Below are 24685 nucleotides of genomic sequence, written 5' to 3'. Positions count from 1 at the left end.
TTGCAAGAGGATTTGAGTACATGACATCTTGCTCCAGTTATGTTCAGCCTTGGTGAGAGTGCATCTGGAATATTGTTACAGGTCTGGTCTAAGGAAGGAACATACTTGCGACAGAGGGAGTACAGCAACACTCACTGGATTGATTTCTGGCTATGTTGTATGAGGAGAGATAAGCCTGTGCTCCTGGGTTTAGAAAAATGAGAGGTGATCACATTGAGAGACAAAACTCTTGCAGGGTTTGACAGCCCTGTACAAGTCTAGATACAAGGATGATGTTTCCCTTGGCTTGGTGTGTCTAGAACCAAGGTCACAGTCTCAACATAGATGGTTGGCCGTTCAGGACAGAGATGAGAAGGGATTTATTCACTCAGAGGGTGTTGAATCTTTGCAAGTCTCTACCCAGGAGGACTGTGGAGACTCGGTCATGATACTTAAGACCAATTAATAGATTTTTAGATATTAAGAGAATAAGGAGATGCGGAGTCAGGAAAGTGGTGCTGACGCCATTACAGAATGGTAGAGCAGGTATGAGGGCCAAATGGCCTACTCTTGCTATTTCTCATGACTGTGTGTGTGTGTTGTGTGCACACTATGGGAGTCATTGAAGTGGATGATGTTTTTGAACACATGCATACCCTCTACCTCTGCCCCCTCATCTCTCTCTAATGGTGCTGAGGTAAAAGGTCCGCCGTGATTATATGGAGTGGTGGACCAGGCATGGGAGGTGCAATGGCCTACTCTTACTTCCACATCCCTGCATCCTCCTACGTTCTCAATTCTGTTTACCTGCTTTAGGTTTACAACTGTCGGCACCTTCCCCCAGTAAAATCCTATTCACCTTAGTCTAGGAAGCTCCAAGCTTCTAAGCCTCCACATCCAACTTCTTCCCGTATCGCTTTGCCTCCTGATTTCCTCCTCTCAGTGGCGACGAAAGACAAAGATGTGACTGGGAGGCATTTCCTTCCGATGCATTTTCTGCGATAAATCATCGAGTGCAATCAATGCAATTCCCCCATCTACTTCCAGTCAAACCCAACAGCAGCCCACAGCTGTAATCACCAGCGTTTACAAAGATGTGAAGCACCGACTGGGGTCTTGTTTCAGTGAGACTTTTCTGTCGTTGCTGGAGGTGGTGGGGGAGGGTACAGATCACAAACAAATAACTAGCCCAGTTGCTGCTAAATGTGAGGGTATGGTGATTTGAGATTTGGCTTTGGGGCTTTGCGAGGGAGCTAACGATTGTTTAACAGAATAATAATACTGATTTGGAAAGCAGCCTAGCCAGGGCACTAATGTTAATTGAATGTTTGGGTAAGCAATAGCACTTTGCCAGCAATTTCAGTTGAAGGGGGAGAAACGTTAGCAGCTGGTTCAACAGAAACGGCTAACAGCCAGCAGTAAATGGTCCGCCACGGAGTGCGAGGAGTGATTTACTGGGAAGCAACCTATTCAGAAGTCCGGACAACAGCACAAATGCCAGTTGCCACCGCAACCGTGAGGTCATTTCCTTTGAAAAGATTGATTGATAGACAATAGCCTTTCAATTCGTGACAAACATCGAAGTACCCTAATGAAAGAGTGAGATTGTAACCTCGAGAAAAATGAGTGGTTATCTAATGGGGGACCTAAAATTATAAAGCAGTTTGTTATCATAGATGGGTAAGGCAAATACTTCCACTTGAGCAGGTCAAAAGCAGGAGCATCAACGGCTGTTAAATGAGGGATGCAGGTTAAAAATATTTACCCATGGTGCTATGAATTTGGACCAATGGTAACAATTACTGCACTATAAGGTCCCACAAATAGCCATTGGGTGGATTTGTGCTTCTGGTCTCCTTTTGGTAGTGTGAATGTTGGCCAGGTCACCTAAACAAAAACCCATGCGGACAAGGAGGCTGATTAGAACACAAGGGGCTGCTGCAAATAACAAATGCAGTAAATGGTTAAGGTGGTATCCAGAGGGGTGTGTTAATGATCTGAATTTGGGCTTGAAAAATGCAGGATAAGGAATGGTTGTTCTGAAGCAGTCAGATTGTTGTAAAAGCTTAAATCCTTACCATCCTGTATTAGATGCGACTCCAGGCTTCAAGAGTGTGATTAACTGCCTCGTATGTCGCTCAGTGGCATCATTCTAGTGTAGAAGCTCAGGCCGCTGATGAGAAGGGTCCTCTTTGTCACGTCCCTCAAGGCGGCTGTGGTGCGGGCGAGATGGTAGTCTGCCTCCTCGGTGTGAGTTTGTCAAGAAGGTCTGGGAAGGGATCCAACGGTCTTTGTTGACTCTGTGATCTGCAGGCTGTTCCCAGGGACACATACTGAGATAAACTGGAAGATCATCAACTTGGTGAAAGAGGCACATTGATCTGCCCAAAACTTGTTGGTGTTCGGTGCAAGATGTCTGCAACCGAAATCTGCCGACTTGTAGGAATACATGCTGAGGGACAGACTGAAGCTTGGTGTAGTCATCACAAAGGCTCAGTGGGGAAAGGCCACAGTGTAGGAGTTCCATAAATTTATAGTGATACAACATAGAAACAGGCCCTTCAGCCAACCTGTCTGTGCTGACCATCACCCAGCTACACTGATTCCATGCTAACCCATTTTATTCCCATCCACTCCACCCAGATTCTACCACTCACCCACATACTAGGGGCAATTTACAGCGGCTAATTAATCTTCCAACCCGCACGTCTTTGGGACGTGGGGGAAGCCGGTGCACCGTGAGAAAACCCGTGCAGTCACAGAGGGAACGTGCAGACAGCACCGGAGGCCAGGACTGAACCCGAGTCGCTGGAGCTGTGAGGCAGCAGCTGTACCATCTGCACCACTGTGCTGCCACTTCCCACTGGACACTGAAGGAGCTGGAGCCTGGGTAATAAGCCCTCAGACTTGGCACGGATGGAGTGTTGGGGAATGTAAAACTGACGCCATGTTGACAAAATGTGAATGTTGTGAGTGACTGATGGGCCGTGTCAGGTAGAGTGAATGCAGATAATGCACCATTATTGTATAAGGTATATTTTGGGGGAAAAGTCATTTAGAAGGGCCAGTCATGTCCTGATTTATATTTTGATTAAGTCTGTTTAACTGGTGCTGGAAGAACCAGGAAGCACTCCCTTCCTCCTTCGAGTAGTGTCTTGGCGTGCTTGAAAAGCCAGAGGTTTGGAGGAATGATGAGGCACATTTGACTGAAAGGTGGCCCTCTTCCAGCACAGTTGCCCCTTGTCACTGTATGAGCAGGCAACCCCGCATGGATCAGGGGATTGCTAGACTCTAGTAACGGCTCTCTCTGCAATCTGTTCCAGGTTATGCAGGTGGTACGGGAGCAGATCACGCGGACACTGGCCACCAAGCCCACCTCCCTCGAGCTGTTTCGCAACAAGGTGAACGCCCTGAACTACAGTGAGATTCTGAAGCTGCGGCAGACAGAGAGGATGCACCAGGAGGAGACCCTGGCACCACCAGTCTTGTAAGAGTTTAACGAGGTCTTGTTAAATGTGACTGTGAAGTGGAAATGTGTGAGCAAGGATTTGAGATGTTTCAAGAACGTACCTATCTTTTATCCTCCAGATATTGGAGACCGTGTCAGCTAACCAAGGTTGAGGTGGACCAGGTTCCTCCTTATTTTGCTGGGTCCCTTAATTAAAGTTTGACTTCTTTTAAACATTGTACTGAGTGACTGATCCTTGGTTGTGGAGAAGAAACATCACTCTCGCTGCCACCTAGTGATTGCTTCTGGAATGCATGTAGGTGTACACATAGACTTCATTAATTTGACATAAGATAAAATTCTAATTCCCAATCCTAATTTTGCTCTTTTGACCTCTGTTGGTTTCCAATACTGCCTAACTTTTTACTCTCAACTTCCAATTTGTTCATCTCCTTGTCCTTTCCTATTTCCATAATCTCTTCCAGACCTACACGCATTCAAGATCTCTGCACTTCTTCAATTCGGACTATTGGTTCGTCCCTAATCGCTCCCCCATTGTGCCTTCAGCTGCCAAAGCCCTGAGCTCTGGAATTCCTTCCGTAAACTTCTCCACCTCTCTATCCCCTTCCTCGAAGACATTAGACCCTATTTTCAGTGATCAAGCTTGTGGTCACCTGCCCTAATATTTGCAACATTCCTGGTGCTATACAAAGCAAGTAGCTGTTTGTAGATGTTGGGTAGAAGTTGGAAAGAGTCCAGCTCATGCTTCCCCTCAACAAATTCTACACCAGCCTGGGCGCATCAGCCTCTCAGACAATAACAGTAAACAGGAGGGACCTGGTTCATTGGGATTGTATACAATTAAATGAATGGGACAACATTAGGTCCATTGGAATTCTTCATATTAGGAGTGAATTGCCAGGGATTTGGCCCTTTGGAATTTTGTACAATGGGAATGAACAGGAAGGGATGTGGTCCACTGGAATTTGCAGTGGAAGTGAATTGGAGGAAGGGGTTTGGACCATTGGAGCTCTTAGCAATGTGAATGAAGAGACTTTTCTGAATAGGTTTTGACATAAGAAGAATTGATAGTTAAAAAGATGTGTCTTTAAAACCCCAGTCAGCAGGCCAGGGTCTCAGGTTGCCACTGATGGGATGTATGTTTAGGGCAAGGTAGGAGAATTGGCGGCTTTGTTTACTTCACCGTCCAGACAGTTGCAGCCTTCCGGCAATGAAAAAGCATGGGTGCTGCAGCCCCGATTGTGAGCCCTCCACCATTCTCCGTGCACTTCTCACTCAATTCTCATCAACAAAAAAAAATCATTGCAGCAACATTCAAGAGTAGTGAGAAAGCTCATTTTGTTACTTGAGCTTTGGAGATGATGTCTGGTGGTATCAAAGTGTGTGTGTGTGTGTGTGAGTGCGCCTGTATCTGGCAGGAGCTTGTAGCACAGGTCCCTTAAGGTTGCCAGGCAAGTCGATAGGGTTGTTAAGAAGGCGTATGGAGTGTTGGCCTTCATTAGTCGGGTATTGAGTTCAAGAGCCATGAGGTGATGTTGCAGCTCTATAGAACTCTGGTCAGACCACCCTTGGAGTATTGTGTTTGGTTCTGGTCGCCTCATTATAGAAAGGATGTGGAAGCTTTAGAGAGGGTGCAGAGGAGATTTACCAGGATGCTGCCTGGATTGGAGAGCATGGGACTTGATAGAGGTGTACAAGATGATAAGAGGCATAGATCGAGTGGACAGTCAGAGGCTTTTTCCCATTGTGACAATGGCTAACATGAGGGGACATAATTTTCAGGTGATTGGAGGAAGGTATAAGGGGGATGTCAGGAGTAAGTTTTTTACAGAATGGTGGTGCATGGAACGCGCTGCCTGCAAAGGTTGTGGGGGCAGATACATTAGGGACACTTAAGAGACTCTTAGAGAGCCACATGAAAGATAGAAAAATAGGAGGCTATGTGGGAGGGAAGGGTTAGATAGATCTTAGGGCAGGATAAAATGTCAGCACAACATTGTGGGCCGAAGGGCCTGTACTGTGCTGTAGTGTCCTATGTTGTGTGTTCTGTTGCACAGGGAGCTGAGGGAGAGACTGAAACCGGAGCTGATGGAACTCATCAAACAGCAGCGCCTCAATCGCCTGTGTGACGGGACGCTCTTCCGCAAAATCAGTAGCCGCCGGCGCCAAGGTACACCCACTGGGACGTGTGACTGCTTCTTCCTCAGCTCTTAACCTCCCTTCACCTCATGAAGGAGCTGATTGCCTGATGCATCATCCAGTGTAGTCGAGCCTACTGTAAAATGTCCTGATCCAGAGTGGTTCATGTGTCAGAGCATCCAGAGGCCCAGAATCCCATCACATCAGCTGGGCAAACTGAATTCCAGTGAGTAAATTTGATGTAGTCTCGGTTACAGTAACCGTGAAGCTACAGGAAACTCCCATCTGGTTCACAACTGTCCTCGGAGAAGGAGTCTGCCACACTTGCATCAGACCCGCTGATGTGATTGACTGATTACAGTTCTCTGAAATGGCCCAAACATCAAACACTGAAGTTTAACTTCTTCCAGACTAGTCCAGCACATCCATTTCTAGCCTTGCCTGCCCTATGTGGTTGTTCACTTTGCAGCCTTCTCTTTCCTGGGTTTCTCCCTGACTGCAGTAACTCTTGTTGGGATATAACCACTAGGGCCCTGTGATCGGGAGGAGAGGTGGCCAAGGCTCACACCCTTGGTGGCTGCCAGCAAATTCTAGTAATGCCTTGTGTGCTATAAAAAGTCGATAGGAAGGTTACTGCCCACTTGCAATGGAAGTGCACCTCAAGGAGATGGCTATGCAACTGTACTCAGCAAAGATCACTGTTTTCAGGAGCTGAAGGGATGCAAGTGCAGGTGTGGTGGGGATAGGGAAAAGTTGGAACAACCTGGAATGGTGGACTAGGTTCAGATTCAGAGAGAGACACGAGAGACTGTGGATGCTGGAATCTGGAGCAACACATGAGATACTGGAGGAACTCAACAGGTCAGGCAGCATCTATGGAAGGAAACGGGACAGTCAACATCTTGGGTCGAGACTTTTCATCTGGACTTCAGTCGCCCCAGAATGTCAACTGTCCATTTCCTTTCCTGGATGCTGTCTGTCTCGCTGAATTCCTCCAACATCTTGTAGATTCGGATTCAAATTGGCTTACTGTCACGTACGCCACGGTGCAATGACATTCCTTGCTCGCGTGAAGCTCACAGAGTAAACAGTGTACATGGTACTGATAAATGCAGCAATAAATCAGAATCAGGTTTATTATTATATGACGTGAAATTAGTTGTTTTGCAGCAGCAGTACAGTGCAAGACATAAAATTACTATAAATTATAAATATAGTGCAAAAAAAAAAGGAATAATGAGGTTGTGTTGATGGGTTCATGGTCAGTTAAGAAATCCGATGGCGGAGGGGAAGAAGCTGTTCTGAATTATTGAGTGTGGGTCTTCAGGCTCCTGTACCTCCTCCTCGATGGTAGTAACAAGAAGGGGGCATTTCCCAGTGGTGAGGGTCCCTAGTGATGGATGCCGCCTTCTTGAGGCACCATCTCTTGAAGATGTCCTCGATAGCGGGGAGAAATGTGCCCATGATGGAGCTGGCTGAGTCTACAACCCTCTGCAGCCTCTTGTGATCCTCGCTTGCTGACGTTGAGCAAGTGCAAAACAACAGAAAGGTGCAAACTGAAGTAGTGCAAAAAGAAATGCTAAAGTGACAATAATGGAATAACTGAGAGAGGAAGAGTTAAGAGACTCAGAACGTGGCATCACCACTGGGAAGGGGTGTGAAGGAGGCAAGTGATTCTGACGAAGATTCTTTTATATCCTTAACTACTAGGGTAATTCTGTAATCCTGTGCTTCAAAGCCTGGTTCTTGCAGTTACTGTGCTGGAGAAACTCTTGTTGCTGGCAAGAGTTGGGAAGACTGGGAGACTTTTAATGGCTGTGAATGAGTGCCGAGTGTTTCACTTCAAGGATGCACCCCACTGTGTGATTTTACATTTTGCCTGTTAATGGTTGAGGTTAAAGGTCAGATGGATGGCCTTCTGCAGAAAGGCTTGAGGTAAAACTGATGCAGAGAGGAAGTATATTGTCCCCTCTGGGGGGAGGGGGAGGGGATTTATAGCCCTGTCCTGCTTCCGCTGATGGCAGTTTATTGCCGTGAATTTACCAAGTGTGAATTCCTAGAGTAGAGCTAACGCCACCCCCAAGTGATGAGGGCTGCTGTGAGATTGGGATCAATATTATTAAGTTGGAAGTCGGAGGCTGACTCTTGGAAAGCTACAGTTTCTCATTAGAAGCCAGTTTGATTTTCGTTCTGGCGCTAATACGATCGCATTTAATTGGAATTGGCAGCCTCGTTGTAAGTGGGCGGCAAGTTACGGCCTTTGATCCTAAGCTGCGGCAGCTGCCTCCACACCGCAGCCCCTTTCATTCTGGAAGAAGGGTGGACGAAGAACTTTGATCTATTAGGATTGGGGTGGTTGGGTGGTACAGTGGCACGACTAGAAGAGCTGCTGCCTCATAACTCCGGCAACACAGGTTCGATCCTGGCCTCGGGTCCTGTCTGTGTGAAGTTCGGATCAGCATCAGGTTTATTATCACTGACATATTAGGTGAAATTTGTTGTTCTGCATGTTCTCCATGTGACTGTGTGGGTTTCCCTGGGTGCTCCGGTTATAGAGTCATTTAGCATGGAAGAAGGTAATTCGGCCCACCAGGTCCATACCAGAATGGGCACCCATCCATCCACCCAACTTCCAGCACTTGGCCCACAAACCTATGCCCAAACGATGCAAGTGTTCATCTAGTCTCTTGAATGCCGTCAGTGACTCTGCTTCCACCGGTCCCTCACGCAGTGTGTTCCAGGTACTCGCCACTCTCTGGGTTGAAGAAGGTCCCCCTCAGATCCCCTCCAAACCTCTTACCCCTTTACCCTACATCTTTGTCCTCTAGTTTTATTCACCAGTTTCCTCCTACCTCCAAAAAATGTGTGGGTTGCTTGGTTTATTGGCTGCTGCAAATTGCCCCTGATGGTGGGGTGAGGGTGGAATTTTGGGGAGGGGGGAAGATCAGTTGCGAGGAGAATAAAATGGGATTAGTGTAAATAGATGCTTGAAGGTCGGCATAGACTTGGTGGGCCGAAAGGCCTGTTTCCATGCTATGTATCTCCTAAGACTCTCTTCAATGACTCCGTTAGCTTCAGGAGCTCAGGCTGGTATGGGGGGGGGTTGTGTGGGGGTGGGGGTGGTCACAGTTCAGAGCTACAAGTTGTCTTTGGATGAGATTACTCAGAGTCCCACATCTAAGGTTTTAACAGGCCCTCCCTTCCTGAGGGGCTGAACAGTTTGGGCCTCCTTTCCATGTATGGGGATCATCAGATTATAGGCCTTAAATGTAGGTTGTCCCCAGCAAGTCTAATAGAGAATTCAGGAGGCATCAATGTACACAAGGAGCAAATGGAACCAGGAGCTCCTCACCTCAAGGGAGCAGCTGAGGTGAAAAGCAGAGTGATTGTGAAAGAGGAATGTGGGTGGGAGACAGAACTAGAAGATGCACCAGTGGGATTAGATGAAGGAGCATTGCAGGTGACTTGTAGTGCATAAACATCAGGAACTGGATACACAGCTTTGGTAAATTCTATGTAGCGGCTAAATGGTAAGCAAAACTTTTCATCGTATCTCGGTACATGTGACAATAATAAACCAATTACTGTCAGTCCCTGCTAAGCTGGGTATCAAACAGCTTGCCACTGTTTCTCCAGTAGAGGGGCAGGGGCGAGGCACAGGGGGTTAACCTCTCCCTTCTGCTTAATCCGGCAGACAAGCTGTGGTACTGTCGCCTGTCACCCAATCACAAGGTCCTTCACTACGGAGACGTGGAGGAAGGAGTGGAGAACCCAGCCATCGAGTACCTGCAGGAGAAGAGTGCGTACTGCTCCCGGGACATTCCAGAAGCAAACACGGCCCTCCGCTCTGCCCTGACGTGTGAAAGTGCATCTTTAGTTGCGATGAACAGTCAGGATGGGCAATGTGGAGTGATTCATCCATGTAGCACAGATGTGGCTGAGGGGAAATTGCTAAGTACGGGGAAAAAGGAATAGAAGGGTATATTGCTAGAAGTGGATAAGGTAAGCTGGAGCCCTTACACCAGCATGAGGCAGAAGATTTAATGCTCTGTTTCCATGCTGTAAGCTCTTTAGCAATCTCTGAAGGTGACAGTCTCACGTGAAAGATGACAGTCACCTCCCTCCAAAGTATCTCACAGACTGTGACCTGCCCTCAGGACCTTCACCACATCTTGTGCCTGCCACATGTATTTAAGGATTAGAACAGATACCTCACAGGCAGATCCAGGCAAAGCACATGCATTTAACAGGGCATCTTAGTACTGCTGTCAGAAGCAGTTAAAGCACAAAACAGTATCACTTTGCAGTTTCATCCAGCGCTGGGCAGTGGATGACGACAGCATCCCATCCCAGTCTTGTCAATGTGGCCTCTACAAGGGCATAGACGTACCAAGAACCAGGACTGATTCTGTGCAGTGAGAATGGGTGGGCGCCTTCTCCTCCCTCCTGACCAGTTCATTGCCCGTGACACCCAGGGGACACACTGTGGGCAGGGGTCACCCCGGGCAACAGCGCTGCGGATAGATGTTAGATGTTCGCCGGGGTGACATGGGTGCACAAATGGCAAGGAAACCAAGAGCACAAGCCTTCCCAAAAATCATCCAGAAATTTTCACAACCAGGGTCAATGGACCCTTACCCTAATATTCACTCCGTAATGCTGTTTCCCTCTCCAAAAGATGACAAATCTAAGTACCTGTTTCGTGACGACAGTGTCCCTTTAAGTTCCTGTTTGGAAGTGAGAGGTGACTTGATGGCAACGTACAAGATCTTGAGGTTGGATATGGGGAGAATGTTCCCTAGTATGGGACAATGCAGAAGTAGGGGTCACTGCTTACAAATAACGAGCCACGAGATAACGAGATACAAATAACGAGAAATAAGGTGGAGATGAGGCAAAAATTTCCCTCTCGGGGGTCTCTGAGTCTTTACAACTCTCTTTCACAAAGGGCAGAGGAGGCAGCTTCTTTGAATATTTTTAAGTCAGAGTTAGATAGTGAGGTGGTGAAAGGTAGTTTGTGAGTTGAACTTACAATTGTGATTTTATTGATCAGGAGGCATGGTGGCCTACTCCTGCTCCTAATTTGTATATTCCAATGAGAAAGCAGCTTTTTGCATGGCAGACTGTGAACCGGAACATGTTGCCTGACAGTAGATTAAATAGTAACCTTCAAAAGAGAATTGGATAAATACTTGAAGGGAAAACATTTGCAAGGCTGTGGGGAAAGTTCGAGAGTGGAATTAATTGGATAGCTTCACCATAGCAGATGAGTAGTACGTCACCTTAGACCTGATCTGCCCTGGAAGTCTGTGATCTGAGCTTCATTCAGTCTTCAGGCCAGGTTAATCAGAGGTCTGTATCTCTCAGGCTGCCAGGATGTCTGATAGTGTTATTTTAGGGTAAATATTGACCTGCATCACCACTCGACTAAACCCTTTTGCCGTTCCTCCCTTGTCTAGTTCCTGTGGCTGACATTAAAGCACTGGTGACTGGGAAGGACTGCCCTCACATGAAGGAGAAGAGCACGCTGAAGCAGAACCGGGTGAGTCCAGGCTGAGCCAGCCAAGGCCCGAGGGAGTTCTAGGGGTCTCCAGTCTGTGAGGGAATTGGCAAATAAAACTGCTTTATTCAGAAGAGAAAGGAGACAGAAAGAAGAAAACCATAGGCCAGTTTGCCTAACATCTGTCATTGAAAAAAACGTTGAAAACTATTGTTAAAGATGTTCTGGCAGGACACGCAGTAAAATTTAAGTTACACTGCTACCTTGTTTAGAGCTTATGATGGGATCCCAAGAACAAGATCGTTAATGGCGTCATTGTAGAATTGTATAGAGAGAGGAATCAGGCACCCTCACAGCGATGAATCACCCAGCACTCAGTGTAGGGGGTGCGGACACTTGGATCCGAGGGTTACCCTGGCCAGTACGGTGAGTGCGGCCATTGCTGGGGACCGGAAGCGGATGCTCCTCATGTTGATGGAGCTTGTGTAGTACGGAGGAGTCTCCAGGCCGTGCAGCTAAACCACAGGAGGGGAGACGGTAGCTTCCACCATACACAACAGGAGGTGAGGAGGGAAGACTGTAGGATCTGGGCGGTCTGTCAACACACAGAACGGGTGCTGCCTGTCCCCAGCAATGGCCACACTCAGTGAGCCGGCCAGGGTGCAGCCCTGAGCCCCACATCTCAGTGCTGAATGGCCGCACTGCTCACCCCACCTGCCCAAAAATAACCCTCACAGGCTAGTGCATAGGTAGTGCAAGCAATTAACATAGTTAATAAAATGTGGGTAGCAAGTACAAACATAGGGAAGTACTAAGCATTGGTAAGACCACACCTGGGGTTCTGTTTGCTGTATTCATTACTTAATACAGGATGTAAATAGAACCAGTTCAGAGGAGGTTTACGAGACTGATATCTGGAATGGGCAGGTTGTCTTTTGAGGGAAGGTTGGACGGGCCGGGCAAGCATCTACTGGAGTTTAGCAGGGTGAGAAGCAGTTGATTGAACCATACGAGGTCCTGAGGGGTCCTGACAGGGTGAATGCAGAGAGGATGTTTCCTCTTGTGGAGAATCCAGAACTAGGGGAAAGGTAAACCTGGTTAAACCGTAGACGTGGAGCTCTCTGACTAATCCTGTCCAAAGATAACTTGCAGCACCCATTTAATACAGGAATGAGACCTGTTGTTGTTCTCTCAGAGCATCATAAGACTTTGGAAGAGGGTGATAGATGCAGAGTTTTTGAATATTTTTAAGGCAGGCATTGATGAGGGAGTGAAAGGTTACTGTGGGTACACAGGAATGCAGCATTGAGGTTACAGTTAGATCAGCCGTGACCTTACTGAATAGCAGGACAAAACAGCTGACTCTTGCTCCTAATTCATAGGGGTTTCGGCAGGGTGAATTAAAATCATGAGCAAAAAACTAACTGCTGGAGGAATTCAGCAGGTCGAGCAGCATCTGATGCAGGGTCTTGACCCGAAACGTCGACCATTCCTCAACCCCCCCCTCAGATGCTGCTCAACCCACTGAGTTCCTCCAGCAGATTGTTTACTACTCCAGATTCCAGCATCCACAGTGTCTTCTGTCTCTGAATTAGAATCTCCTTCGCCACCCCTGGCTTCACACCACAGCCCACACGTGGTTCGAACTGTCCTTCAGAGTACTGAGGTCAGGTGACTCCCACCCTGAAGCCTCAGCTTCAACAATGACAAACATTTTGTATTGTACCTTTGGCATGGTGAAACATCTCAGGCTTCAGAGCTGTCTCCTCAGAATCTGACACCATGCTGCACAGGCAGATAGTAGAATGTGTGACTAAAACCTTAGTCAAAGAGAGAGGCTTTAAGAAGCAACATGAAGAAGAACGGGTTTGGGGAGGGAATTCCAGAGCTTGGAGTCTTGGAGCTGAAGGAGAATTTAAAATGGGCTTGGACAAGCATTAGGTACAGTGTGTTCCAGTGGATGGATTGCCATTCATAGTAGCAAAGAATAACTTCCTAAACTAAAGACACCTACTCCAAAGGGTCAATGACAGCAGAAAATATAGAAATCGAATGGTCGTAAAATCAAAGAAGTACTGAACTAAAACAGGTCACAATAATTAAATTGAGATCTGAGGGAGTATAATGTCCACAGATGTTTCCATCTTCACAGGCAAGGAAGTCATTTGTGAAGTGGGGAAGTCCTGACCCAGGAAAGGCAAATCTAATGCTTATCTGGAGACACAAGAGACTGCAGATGCTGGAAATCTGGAACAACACACAAAGGAGCTGGAGGAACTCAGTGGGTCAGGCAGCGTCTGTGGAGGGAGCTGCACTGTCCACCTCCCTCCACAGATGTTGCCTGACCCGCTGAGTTCCTCCAGCTCCTTTGTGTGTTGTTCCATTGCTCGCTTTGCAGGCTTCTACCATTGCAGCTCCTGAGATGTTTGCCAGGGTGAGCAACAACCACACCAGATGGCTTCTTCCAGTTGAGGGAGCGGCTGTGTCAGGATAGCACTCAATGTCTTCACTGCAGGCTTTGCTTTAGTCCTGTGCTGTTTCCTCATTCACTGCTGTCACCTCTGAAACATGCTTCCTTTTTATTAATAAGATCTTGAGTGATGGCGCAGTTTCAGATGATCCTATGGCCTACACGTGCTCCTAATTGTTAAGTTCTTATGTGCTCTGTTCTTAGGAGGTGCTGGATCTAGCCTTCTCCATCCTGTACGATGCAGAGGACTACTCGCTGAACTTCATCGCGCCAAGCAAATATGATGTGAGTCTTGACTGTGGTGGAAGGTCACCCACACTGGGGAAGAGGGAATAGAGGCGCTAATTGCTCTGCCTTGGGCTGCAGTGTCTTGATGCTTGAGAGCACCATTGCTGCTACATCCAAGCGTCATTAAAAGTGAAGCACGTGCTCTGGGTAACCGAAATGTAACAACCAGTGAAGAACATAATAACGGGCAACAACACCACCTTGTGTTTATTCAGCACTTTCAGCTTTGTAAACCATTCCAAGATGCTTCAGGGGTGCATTCTCAGACAAGATTTGGCATAAATCCCAATATTCAGGTGAAAGAAATTTCTGCCCCTCCAATTCTGACAGACTGGTGAAATGGGTCAAAATGTGGCAGATGAAATAATATAAATGATTCGGCTGCAAGACAGCTGTGGATTGGGCTCATGTTTTTGTAGCTTAGACGATGTGATAATGCTGTTTAAAAAGAACCCCTGGCTAAATAGGTAATGGAATATAAAAGCAAGCAGCTGTTGGTTGGCCTTTCTACATTGGCTTGCTTCATTTTCATTTCTGGGCAAATAGGCAGCCAACAAAAGTGGTTTTTAAGGAGAATCTCCATGAAGAAAAGAGAGGTGAAGAAACTTGGGCAATTCCACTAGAACAATGTACCCTGTTCATTTCTGGGCACATAGGCAGTCAAAGGTGCCAACAAAAGTGGCTTTTAAGGAGAATTTCCATGAAGAAAAGAGAGGTGAAGAAACTTGGGCAATTCCACTATTTAGGGCCATGGCAGCTGCCTGTAAAGGTGCAATTAAGTTTGGGGATTGTCCAGGCTAGAATTCGGGAGGTGTAGATATTTGGTTGTTGTGTCGACCTGGAGGCAGTTACAGAGCCAAGGAAAGGATGATGGAATCTGAAGGCAATGATGGAAATTGTAAAATAATATTCCTTGGCCACTATCTGTCAGCAAATGTGTGCGAGGCAAGTGAAGTGGCCTTGATGCAGATTAGGAAATAGGAGCAGAGTTTTGGATGACCTCAGTTTATTAGAGGCCAGAATGAGGGATGCTGCCCAGTGGGGTATGGGAATGGCCATGTCTAAAGATCACAGTGTCATTGTTGAGGGTTCCATCAAAGAAGAGTGCAGACTGGGGCACAGTCAATGGTTTAGAGGCAAAGAAGCAGCCCTTGTGATGATGGAGCTATGTGATATGAAGCTCGTCTGGGGGAAAAGATGACACCAAGTTTGGAACAGTCAGCTTCAGCCGCAGATAAATGAGTTGTGATGTCTTGGATCGCATACAAATTACAAAGGAGGTATTGGCAGCCTTAAAGCACATTAAGGTGGATAAATCTCCAGGGCCTGATCGAGCACCCCCTCAGATCTCATAGGAAGCTAGTGAAAAAATTGCAGAGGCCCTTGCAGATTTATTTGCTTCATCTTTAGCCACAGATGATGTTCTGGAAGACTGGAGGTGGCTAATGTTGTACTGTTATTTAAGAAGGGCAGCAAAGACAAGCCAGGGGACTGCAGGCCAGTCAGTCTGACATCAGTGGTGGGCAAGTTACTGGAGGGAATTCTGAGGGACAGGATCTACCAGCATTTGGATAGACAACGTCAGATTAGAGATGATTAGCACAGCTTTGTGTGTGGGAAATCGTGTCTGACAAATGTGTTAGGAGTTTTTCGAAGAGGTAACCAAGAGGGTTGATGAGGGCAGGGCGGTGGACATTGTCTACAATGGACTTTAGCAAGGCTTCTGACAGGGTCCCAAATGGTAGGAGACCAATAGGGGAGAGCTAGCTAAATGGATTCATAATTGGCTCAATGTTAGGAGGTAGAGGGTGATGGTGGAAGGTTGTTTCTCAGACTGGAGGCCTGTGACTAGTGGTGCGATACAGGGATTGGTGCTGGGGCCTTTGTTGTTCATCATTTATATAAACAATTTGGTTGAGAATGCACAAGCCATGGTTAGTGAGTTAGCAGATGATACTAAAATAAGTGGTATCATAGTGAAAAAAGTTATCAAAAATTATGGGGGGATCTTGATCAGCTATTTAAGTACACCAAGGACTGGCAAATGGCATTCAATCCAGATAAGTACAAGGTGTTGCATTTTGAGAAGTCAAACCAGGGTATGACTTGTACAGTGAATGGTAGTGACTGGGGAGTGATGTGGAACAGTAGGACCCAGAAATACAGGTACGTAGTTTGCTGAAAGTGGCATCACAGGTGCTACAGGTGGTGAAGGCAGCGTTTGGCAGGCTGACCTTCATCAGTCAGGGCATTGAGTATCGAGTTGGAACATTAGGTTGCAGTTGTACAAGATGTTGGTGAGGCTGCACCTGAAGAATTATGTAGTTTCCATCAGCCTGTTGTAGGAAAGATATCATTAAGCTGGAAAGCATGCAGAAAAGATTTATGAAAATGTTGCCAGGACTCGAGGGCCTGAGTTATAGGGAGAGGTTGGGCAGGCTAGGACTTTCTTCCTTGGAATGTAGGAGACTGAGGGGTGACCTTATAAAAGTAAATAAAATCATGATGGGCAGAGATGCACACTGAATACACACAGAATTTTCCCCAGGGAAAGGGAACCAAAAACTAGAGGGCACAGGTTTAATGTGAGAGGGGAAAGATTTAAAAGGGACCTGAGGAGCAACTTCTTTACACAGAGGCACAAGCTGCCAGAGAAAGTAGTTGAGGCAGGTACAATAATGACATTTAATAGACATTCGGATAAGTACATGGATAGGAAAGGTTTAGAGGGATATGAGCCAAACGCGGGCAAATGGGACTAGCTTAGATAGGCACCTTGGTTGACATGGACAAGTTGGGCTGAAGGGCCTGTTTCCATGCTGTACTACGATATTACTCTATGATTCTAATACTGGCAGATAGGTGAAGTGGGCCAAGAAGTGGCAGGTGAAACTTCAAGTGATGCACTTTGGTAGGTGGTTATATAAACAATGCAGCTGCAGAAAAAGAGAGCAGTGGATTCAAGCTCTCAAACTTTTTGTAGGTGAGAGAAGCTGTTTAAAGGCCAGCAGGGTCTTGGCTTGATTGAAAGAGGAATAGAGTACAAAAGCAAGAAATTGATGGCAGATCTTCATGTAACATTGGCTGGGCTTCAGCCACCGTGTTCCACTTCTTCTGGGCACCACCGAGCAGGAAGGATGTCAAGGCCTTGCAGAGGGTTATAGAGGAGCACTACTGGAAAGGTATGAGGATCTTTGACCATGTGGAGAAACTGTGAATGGTCTCTTTAGAACAGAGAAGATTAAATGGCTATTTATTGGAGATACCAGAGCAATTTAAAAAAATAGGAACGGGAGGAGTTTATATAGCTTATCAAGCCTGAAATCATGTGGCTGAAATTCTACAGCAGCTGCAATTATCCCTTGATATCAAAACCTCTGGTCACAGTCCAGCCCTCCAAATGAAGAACATCTCAGTCTTAACTGGTTGGGCTCTCCACCTGTGACTGAGTATTCCAAATGATCTGCTATGTGTGATGGCTCTGGGCCTGTACTCGATGGAGTTCAGAAGGACAAGGGGGGTGGATCTCATTGGAACCTACTAAATACTGAAAGGCATGGATGCAGTGGATGTGGAGAGGATGTTTCCATTAGTGAGAGAGTCTAGGATCCAAAGGCACAGCCTCAGAATAAAGGCACATCTCTTTAGAACCAAGATGAGGAGGAATTTCTTCAGCCAGAGGGTGGCAAATCTGTGGAATTCATTGCCACAGAGGGCTGTGGAGGCCATCATCAGGTGTAGTTAAGGCAGGAATTGATAGGTTCTTGATTGGTAAGGGAGTTAAGCGTTACTGGGAAAATGTAGGAGAATGGGGTTGAGAAAAAAAAATCAGCTATGATCGAATGGCAGAGCAGAGTCAATGGCCGAATTCTGTTCCTATTATCTTGTGTCGAGCATCTGAGGAGAAAGCAATTCCACTAATGATCAGAGGCCAGAGAACCAGGAAGGGGGAAGAAGAACATTTAGTTTAAGCAGTGAATTACCGTCTTCTAGAATGCAGCTGCCTTGATGGGGGGTGGGGTGGAAGCAGACTCAACAAAAGGAACTGATGTATAATTGCAGGGGGTAAGCTATGGGAACAAGGCCAATGGTTAACTCTTTCAAACAGCCATCAAAAAGCCTCCTGAACATTTATTAATCTTAGAATTAGTTAACAGGTTAAGCTCCATTCTGTTCAGAAATGCCCCCTTATGTTTTCCCTACTGATTGCTTACTTTAAAACGATGCCTTACTTCTCTCCCTGTTTCTATCCAGTTCTGCCTCTGGACCGATGGCCTGAGTGTCCTGCTGGGCAAGGAGCTGAACAGCGAGCAGACCAAGAGTGAGCTGGAGATCCTGCTGTCCATGGAGATCAAATTGCGACTCTTGGACCTGGAGAACATCTCCATCCCAGATGTCGCTCCGCCCATCCCTAGCGTGCCCAGTAACTACAATTTCTGCTACGACTTCAGCCACACCGATCACTGATGGCTTCACATTAACACGTGTCAGCACTTCCTCACTGTTAGGGGTGGTGGGGGATGGGGGAGGGAAGGTGGTTGGAGAATTGACATGGGTTTTATATGGCACATGTACAGAGAATTTTATACCCAGGCGTTGACTCAAATTATTTTTGTGTGCAATATTGGAAAAGGTACCTGCAAATAAAAAAGCTACATGCCACGCCTTACGTGGCAATGGCTATTGCAATTAGCAGCCCACTGGGTTCAGGCCAGCAGAACCAGGTGATCCTTGGGGAAGGGAGGAAGACGAAAAGTAAAATGTTATGGATGCTTATGTGTAAAATTGTGAACAGCAGAAAATGCTTAGCTGGTCAGGTGGCAGCTGTGGCAGGCAACAAGGAGGGCAGTTCAGCCGGGTGACTTTCAAACTCAAAGATCAACTTGCAATGATAACTTTGCGTTTCTCACTCCACAGATGTTGCAAGAGTTGGAAGAGGGGTTGGACACTCAAAATGGTTCGCTATTGCCACTCAAATTGATTCTGGTCAGTGGTGAGGTGGGGTGGGGGAGCCAAACAGGCAAATGTTAGTTACCTGTGAATTTGATAATTAAATATGACCTCAGGTGGAAGGTAGTGTTGGAGGGCAGTAGTTGATCTTGTTGGATACTGCAATGCTGTTTAGTTAGTTTTGTGTTGTGCAAGATACTGTGACAGACTTTGAGCTAAATTTCAGTTCTGCCCTTTCTCACTAGGGTAAGGTAATGGAAAGTTGCTAAGAATAATAGCAAGCCATGCACGGCAACTAGGTTTTGTTAAATTAGTTAGTATTGATCAGGGTCTGCATTTGTGACCTTACATTTGATCTTAGCCTTGACCTTTGCCCATAGTTGGCTGAGGGGTGGGGAAAGGGAGGATGAGTCGGGCACAAGTCCAAGTTTCTGATCAGTGTTCCGGCACAACTACTTGGAGGTGTGTGTACAATGTACATCAGCAAGGAAACCAAGCCTAACAAACAGTGAGCACTTACAGTGATCACAGAAGAAACCCTCCCCACCACCCTCTGCCAGGCAGTTGGGGAGTGGCAATAAATGTTAGTCTGCCAGCAATATCCATATCCTAGATGGATCAGATTCACAGGCCATTCGTAACCCTGATTCAGTACAACAGACCAACAGCCTCAAAATCAATCTCAGTGCAAGTAGAGACTTCGGGAAATAGGGGAAGAAAAGATGAGTGAAATATAAACAGAATGCTAGAAATACTCAGCAGGCCAGGTGGCATCTGTGGAGAAAGAAACAGCTGATGTTTCCGGTTCTGACGATCTGAAACATTGACTCTGTTCCTCCCTCTATAGATGCTGCCTGACATGCTAAATAATTCCAGCAGTTCAAGTTTCAGTTTTGATTTCTGGCTTTTGCTAGAATTCACTTAAAGAACAAAGCCTGGGCAAAATCTACAATAAATATTTCTTTTCAGGTTAATTTTAAGCTAGTTCCAACACCTAAAATCCACCAGGAGTTGTGTGTTTAATGCTGTGCTGTGACATTATATAGAACTTTGGAATTAAATTCACCAGTGTATCACCAGAGTATAGAAAGAGCTTTCAAACCTGGCCATTCCCAATCTGTTTCTTGTCCCAGAATCAATAATCAATGGTGCTGAGGACATGGGTCTGCTAGTAGAACAAGTTTAGACTGCTCTGAGGCATAAATTGGGCCAAGATTTCTGCAAGGTTTTCTGAAATGCACTGAGCTGCTAACAGATTATTCAGCTGTCCAAGCCAGGAAACCTCTGGGCTTTATCCCAGGGTTTGTGCTGTTTGCTGGACAAACACTGCCTGTGTAAGAAGCCCCAGCCAGCTTCATTGTATATTGAACTAAAGAGAAGGAAGAGTTTTTGCTTCTGAATTGTGATCCTTAGTGATTTCTATTGGACACGATTGTATGTGTGTGCGAGCATGTGTATGGATATTGGGTGATAAGTCATCTCCCATGCCCTTTTGTGGTTGAATAGCCAAAGGACTATTTGGAAAAGATACCAGATAACTACCTGCTGAAATCTTGCCCTAGAAATAGGAAGAGATTTACCTAAAATTGGAGAAATGGGGTAGGAATTGGGATGTACAAACTGTTTATGTTCATGGCACTAAAATAGAGGGTTTAGGCAACTTCAAAAGGTGCAAATTTTGCAATTTTTTTTAAACAAAGTCATGCATATGATCCATTATGCTGTGGTTAATCAGTTCTGTCGTGAAATGGAGAGAAATGATTCAAATACTAAACCAAGCAATGATGTTCATCACCCATTGATGCAAGGGGATAGCACAATACCATTCAGTTCCCTGACCAGGTCCCATCTTTCATTTAAGGCACTGATCCATATCCAGATTGGTTGCACATCCCTTGATTTACTTATCAGTTTATTCTTTTAATTGTTATTCTTTGAATTGTTACACAGCCTTCTGTAAGAGTTTTAGATTGTGGCTAAAATTCTTTTTGTCGGGAGGGTGACAGAAATAATGCTCCCCCATTTTTCGCTCCGAAAAGGCTCAGCTCTAATTTCAAGGTTATGCAACCATATTCTTGATTCCTAGTTCTATTTTAGTTTCTCTCCATCTAGACCATCAAATCCTGAAGATGTTTGAATTGCCTCAGCCATTGCACCTTCTGTTCCAAGGAATACAAACTGTCTACATAACTGTAGATTTAGCCTCGTAAGCCCCACTTTCATTCCGGTGAAACGGTTGCTGCTCTCCCTTAGGGGATCATCCCTGACGTGGGAAGGATAAAATGTAGAACTACTGTTGGACGTGCTGAAGGGCTCTCACTGACTAGCAGGAGTGATGTGAAAAAGAAACGCTTGCATTTCAGTAGCTTCTTTCCTGACCTCAGCGTGTCTCGAAGGTACTTTGTATAACTGTGTGTCCACACTGCTGTAATGTAGGAAACATCAGCTGAGCCTACAGGCAGCAATGTGGTAAATAATCAAGACTTGTTTTAGTGATGTTGCTAGAGGGAATTCACTGGAGAATTCTGCTGCTCTTCTGTATAATGTAATGGGATCTTTAACTTCTACCTGCGGTACTCCCTCATTACACTGAGACTATGCACTCAAACCTCTGGCACCTGACTCAAACAAGGGTTCCTGGTTATAGATTGAATAAGTATGTATAAGTATTTAACAATACTATGCAGGTGTCTTACAACAGTTGGCTACAAACTGCTGATGTAATATCACAGACTTGTAGCGCATGTCAAACATGGTGTGAAATGAACTCTCAGGAGGGGAGAGGGGTGGAAACAATTCAGTGGCAACGCACTGGCATTGACCTAGAGTACGACTGACTACCTATTGGATCAATGGGTTACATCAATGCCTGGTGTCTCATTGATGAGAACCCAGGAGCAAGATGGAAACCTTGCAACTGATTTCCTCTCCTTGGCACTATTTCAGTAGTCAAACAGCCCGCAAACTTCTCTTTGTAACCTCAGTGGGTGAAGATACGAAAGACCACCTGTAGCCTATGGATCTGTACCACAGCATGGATCAGGGCCCTCCAGAGAGTGAAGAAAGTGACCGCAGGACCAAAATTGAGTTTGGAGTTGAAAGAGGCTCCACCCCACCACAGTGATATGCTGCAGTCTCAGTGAGAGGAGCCTGCTCATCAGCTGATTCCACCTGGTTGTCATGGTTTCCAGCTGCTATCAATCACAGGGGTTCTGACAATCTGTATGTAGCCACAGACATACACTGGATCAAACTTGAGTATTGCTATTGACTCATTAATTTATTTACAACACTATTGCTTTGGGGTTTTGTGCTATTTTTGTGACTGTATGTGTATATAAAGTCTCAACATGTTTTGTAAGAAAATTATTTTTTCTGCTACTGAAAATCAATAGATCTTCCACGGCATTAACCAACCAGCCTTGTTCTCAATTTCAGAATAAAATATCGTTGCTCTGCTATGATTCTGTTTTAGTACTTAAGTACAGTGAACTTCCTGGAGGTGATTACTTTCCTACAGATTATTCTCCCTGCTGTTTTTCAGTAGCTTACTTTCGTGTTTGCACAAAGATGCTGCCTGCACAATGTGGTAACTTGCATTATACAAAGGTGCACTCCTGCTCACTCTGTGGGCACTTACGTTGCCTGGGTCATCTGGTACCAACACCACAGCCCTCTACTGCATCACACTCTATGTACAACCTTGCAATTACCTACTGCCTTCACACCTCACTGCTTTACAGGCTACTACTGTAATATTGAAAATGAGGCAGCTATTTTGCACACTGAAATCTCCTGTAAAGCCAATAATGACCAGATAATCAAAATATTACAGAGAAGCATCCTCTTATACTGTTCAAATTCACAAGCAGGGCTCACCTCTGCCTGAGAGAGCATTAACAAGTCAATATCCATTTCACTTGCTGTAGCTGCTCAGAGCAGAGGAGGAGACCAGGACAATGACATTGTTAGTGGAGAGCTGCCAGATTCATCTTGCTTGCATTTGCCCTCTAAGGGATCTCAGTGGACTCTGGGGGGTGGGGGGGTACAATGAGCTTGGGAATTCCTTAAGTAAAAAGAACCCAAGCTGACTGGAATGGTAGAATTATTGGAAGCCACTGTGAGGATCCTGAGTACATTAGGGCTGTCAGTCAACGCACACATTAGTTCTTACCATGAGAAACATTTTGAGGATTCTGAAATTCCCCACATGTCACATTGCAATTTTCAGCATGAAGTGGGGACTGTTATTTCTTGGCCTGCAGGATTTAAAATCATTTCCAGGAATGTCTACCAGATCAGCATGGGCATCTAAGTTCAGAAATCAGCCTCCTAGACAAAACAACCCTGAAGAGTCTGGAGTAAGAAACGTGCATCAAGTAACTAGAAGTTTGCAGCTTCTGCATCGCATCCAGAGTACGAGGTGCCTGAAAGTGTAGTCTCAACAATGTCTAGTGCAGCTGTAACACAACATCCCAACTCCTATACTCAGTGCCCTGACTGATGAAGCCAGGGGTGGCAAAGACCTTCACCACCCTGTCTACCTGTGTCACCACTTTGAGGGAGCTACATACTTGTATCCCTTGGTCTCTCTGTTCCACTACACTCTCCAGGGCCCTGCCATTCACTGTGCAAGTCCTGCCCTGGTTTAACTTACCAAAAGGCAACACCTCGCATTCGTCTGAGTTAAATTCCATCTGCAAATTCTAGATCCTCTTGTAATCTGCAAACTTACTAACCATGCCAGCTATATTTTCATCCAAATCATTAATATAGATGACATACAATGGACCCAAGCATCGATCCCTGCGGCATACCCCTGGTTACAAGCCTCCAATCTGAAATACAGCCCTCCAGTGACTCCCATCACCAAAACAATTGCATATCCAATTGGCCAGCTCACCCTGGGTCCCATGTGATCTAACCTTCCAGACCAGTCTACCACGCAGTACCTTGTCAAACGTCTTGATAAAGTCTACGTAGGCAATGTCTACCACCGTGCCCCCATCGATCCTCTTAGTCACTTCTTCAGAAAAGAAACTCAGTCAAATTTGAGAGACAATTTCCCGTGCACAAAGCCATGTTGACTATCCCTAATCAGTCCTTGCCTTTGCAGGTACATCCTGTCTCTCAGCATCCCCTCCAGTAACTTTCCCACCACTGATGTTACACTCACTGGCCTGCAGCCCTTCTTAAATAAAGGCACAACATTAGCCACCTTCCAGTCTTCTGGTATCTCACCCTAACGATGATACAAATATTTCTGCAATTTTTCCCTGGCTTTCCCACAATGCCCTAGGATACAGTTGGTCAGGCCCTGGATTCAGGAATTTTGGGAAGTTGCGATTTGGGAAGTTAACAGTTCAGGAATCATAGTACAGTTTAATTTTAAAAACAGAATGTCAGAAATACTCTGGCAGCATCTGTGGAGAGTGAGACAGAGTTAAATTTAATTCTGTTTCTCTCTCCACAGATGCTGCCTGGCCTTTATTTCCATTTTTATTTCAGATTTCCAGTATCTGCACTTCTTTTACCTTTGAATTACAGTTTAGTTATACATTGCTCTTAACTGAACTACTGAGGATACTTCAGTCTGCTTGCCCAAATTAAAAAAAGAACATTTGTTTTTGGGTCTTGAGCATCTTTGGCAAGGGTGACATCACTTGCTGCCTTTGAGAAGTGGTGTTGTGCCTTAATGTGCTATGGTCCTTTTGGTCAAGCTAAGCCCAGTGTCATTGGCTAGACAGTTTCAAGATCTTGGTCCAGCAACAATGACAGAACAGCATTATAGGTCCAAATCAGTGTAGTTACTGACTTGGAGGCAACTTGGAAGTGGTCATTTTCCCATGCACCCAGTACCCAGTCCTTCTAGGTTATGGAAACCATTTGT

The 24685-nt window shown here is 45.8% G+C and overlaps 2 protein-coding genes across 5 annotated transcripts in view; one reads left to right on the top strand and one right to left on the bottom strand.

Annotated features, from left to right (window-relative positions):
• elmo3 (engulfment and cell motility 3) overlaps positions 1-22235 on the top strand; it is a 121362-nt gene extending 99127 nt beyond the window's left edge. For both annotated transcript variants that reach the window (XM_052028039.1, XM_052028040.1), the window contains 6 exons: positions 3303-3466; positions 5506-5618; positions 9282-9386; positions 11047-11129; positions 13762-13842; positions 18100-22235. In XM_052028039.1, coding sequence (XP_051883999.1) covers positions 3303-3466; positions 5506-5618; positions 9282-9386; positions 11047-11129; positions 13762-13842; positions 18100-18312 — 759 coding nt within the window. In that variant the 3' untranslated portion in view covers positions 18313-22235. The remainder of the gene's footprint in view (positions 1-3302; positions 3467-5505; positions 5619-9281; positions 9387-11046; positions 11130-13761; positions 13843-18099) is intronic.
• The window catches only part of fbxl9 (F-box and leucine rich repeat protein), a 121798-nt gene that overhangs the window by 11800 nt on the left and 85313 nt on the right, over positions 1-24685 (bottom strand). For 2 of the 3 annotated variants that reach the window (XR_007957329.1, XR_007957330.1), the window contains exons 9-10: positions 2058-2248; positions 839-975 (exon numbers count right to left, since the gene is read on the bottom strand). The gene's annotated coding sequence lies outside the window, so the exon portion shown is untranslated. Of the gene's footprint in view, positions 1-838; positions 976-2057; positions 2294-24685 lie in introns of all 3 variants that reach the window. The other variant, XR_007957331.1, reaches the window with a different exon arrangement.

The sequence above is a fragment of the Pristis pectinata genome, chromosome 13 (assembly GCF_009764475.1).
Source record: "Pristis pectinata isolate sPriPec2 chromosome 13, sPriPec2.1.pri, whole genome shotgun sequence".
NCBI lineage: Eukaryota > Metazoa > Chordata > Chondrichthyes > Rhinopristiformes > Pristidae > Pristis > Pristis pectinata.
Note: the sequence above shows the minus strand (reverse complement) of the source record. Positions and strands in the feature narration are given on the sequence as shown.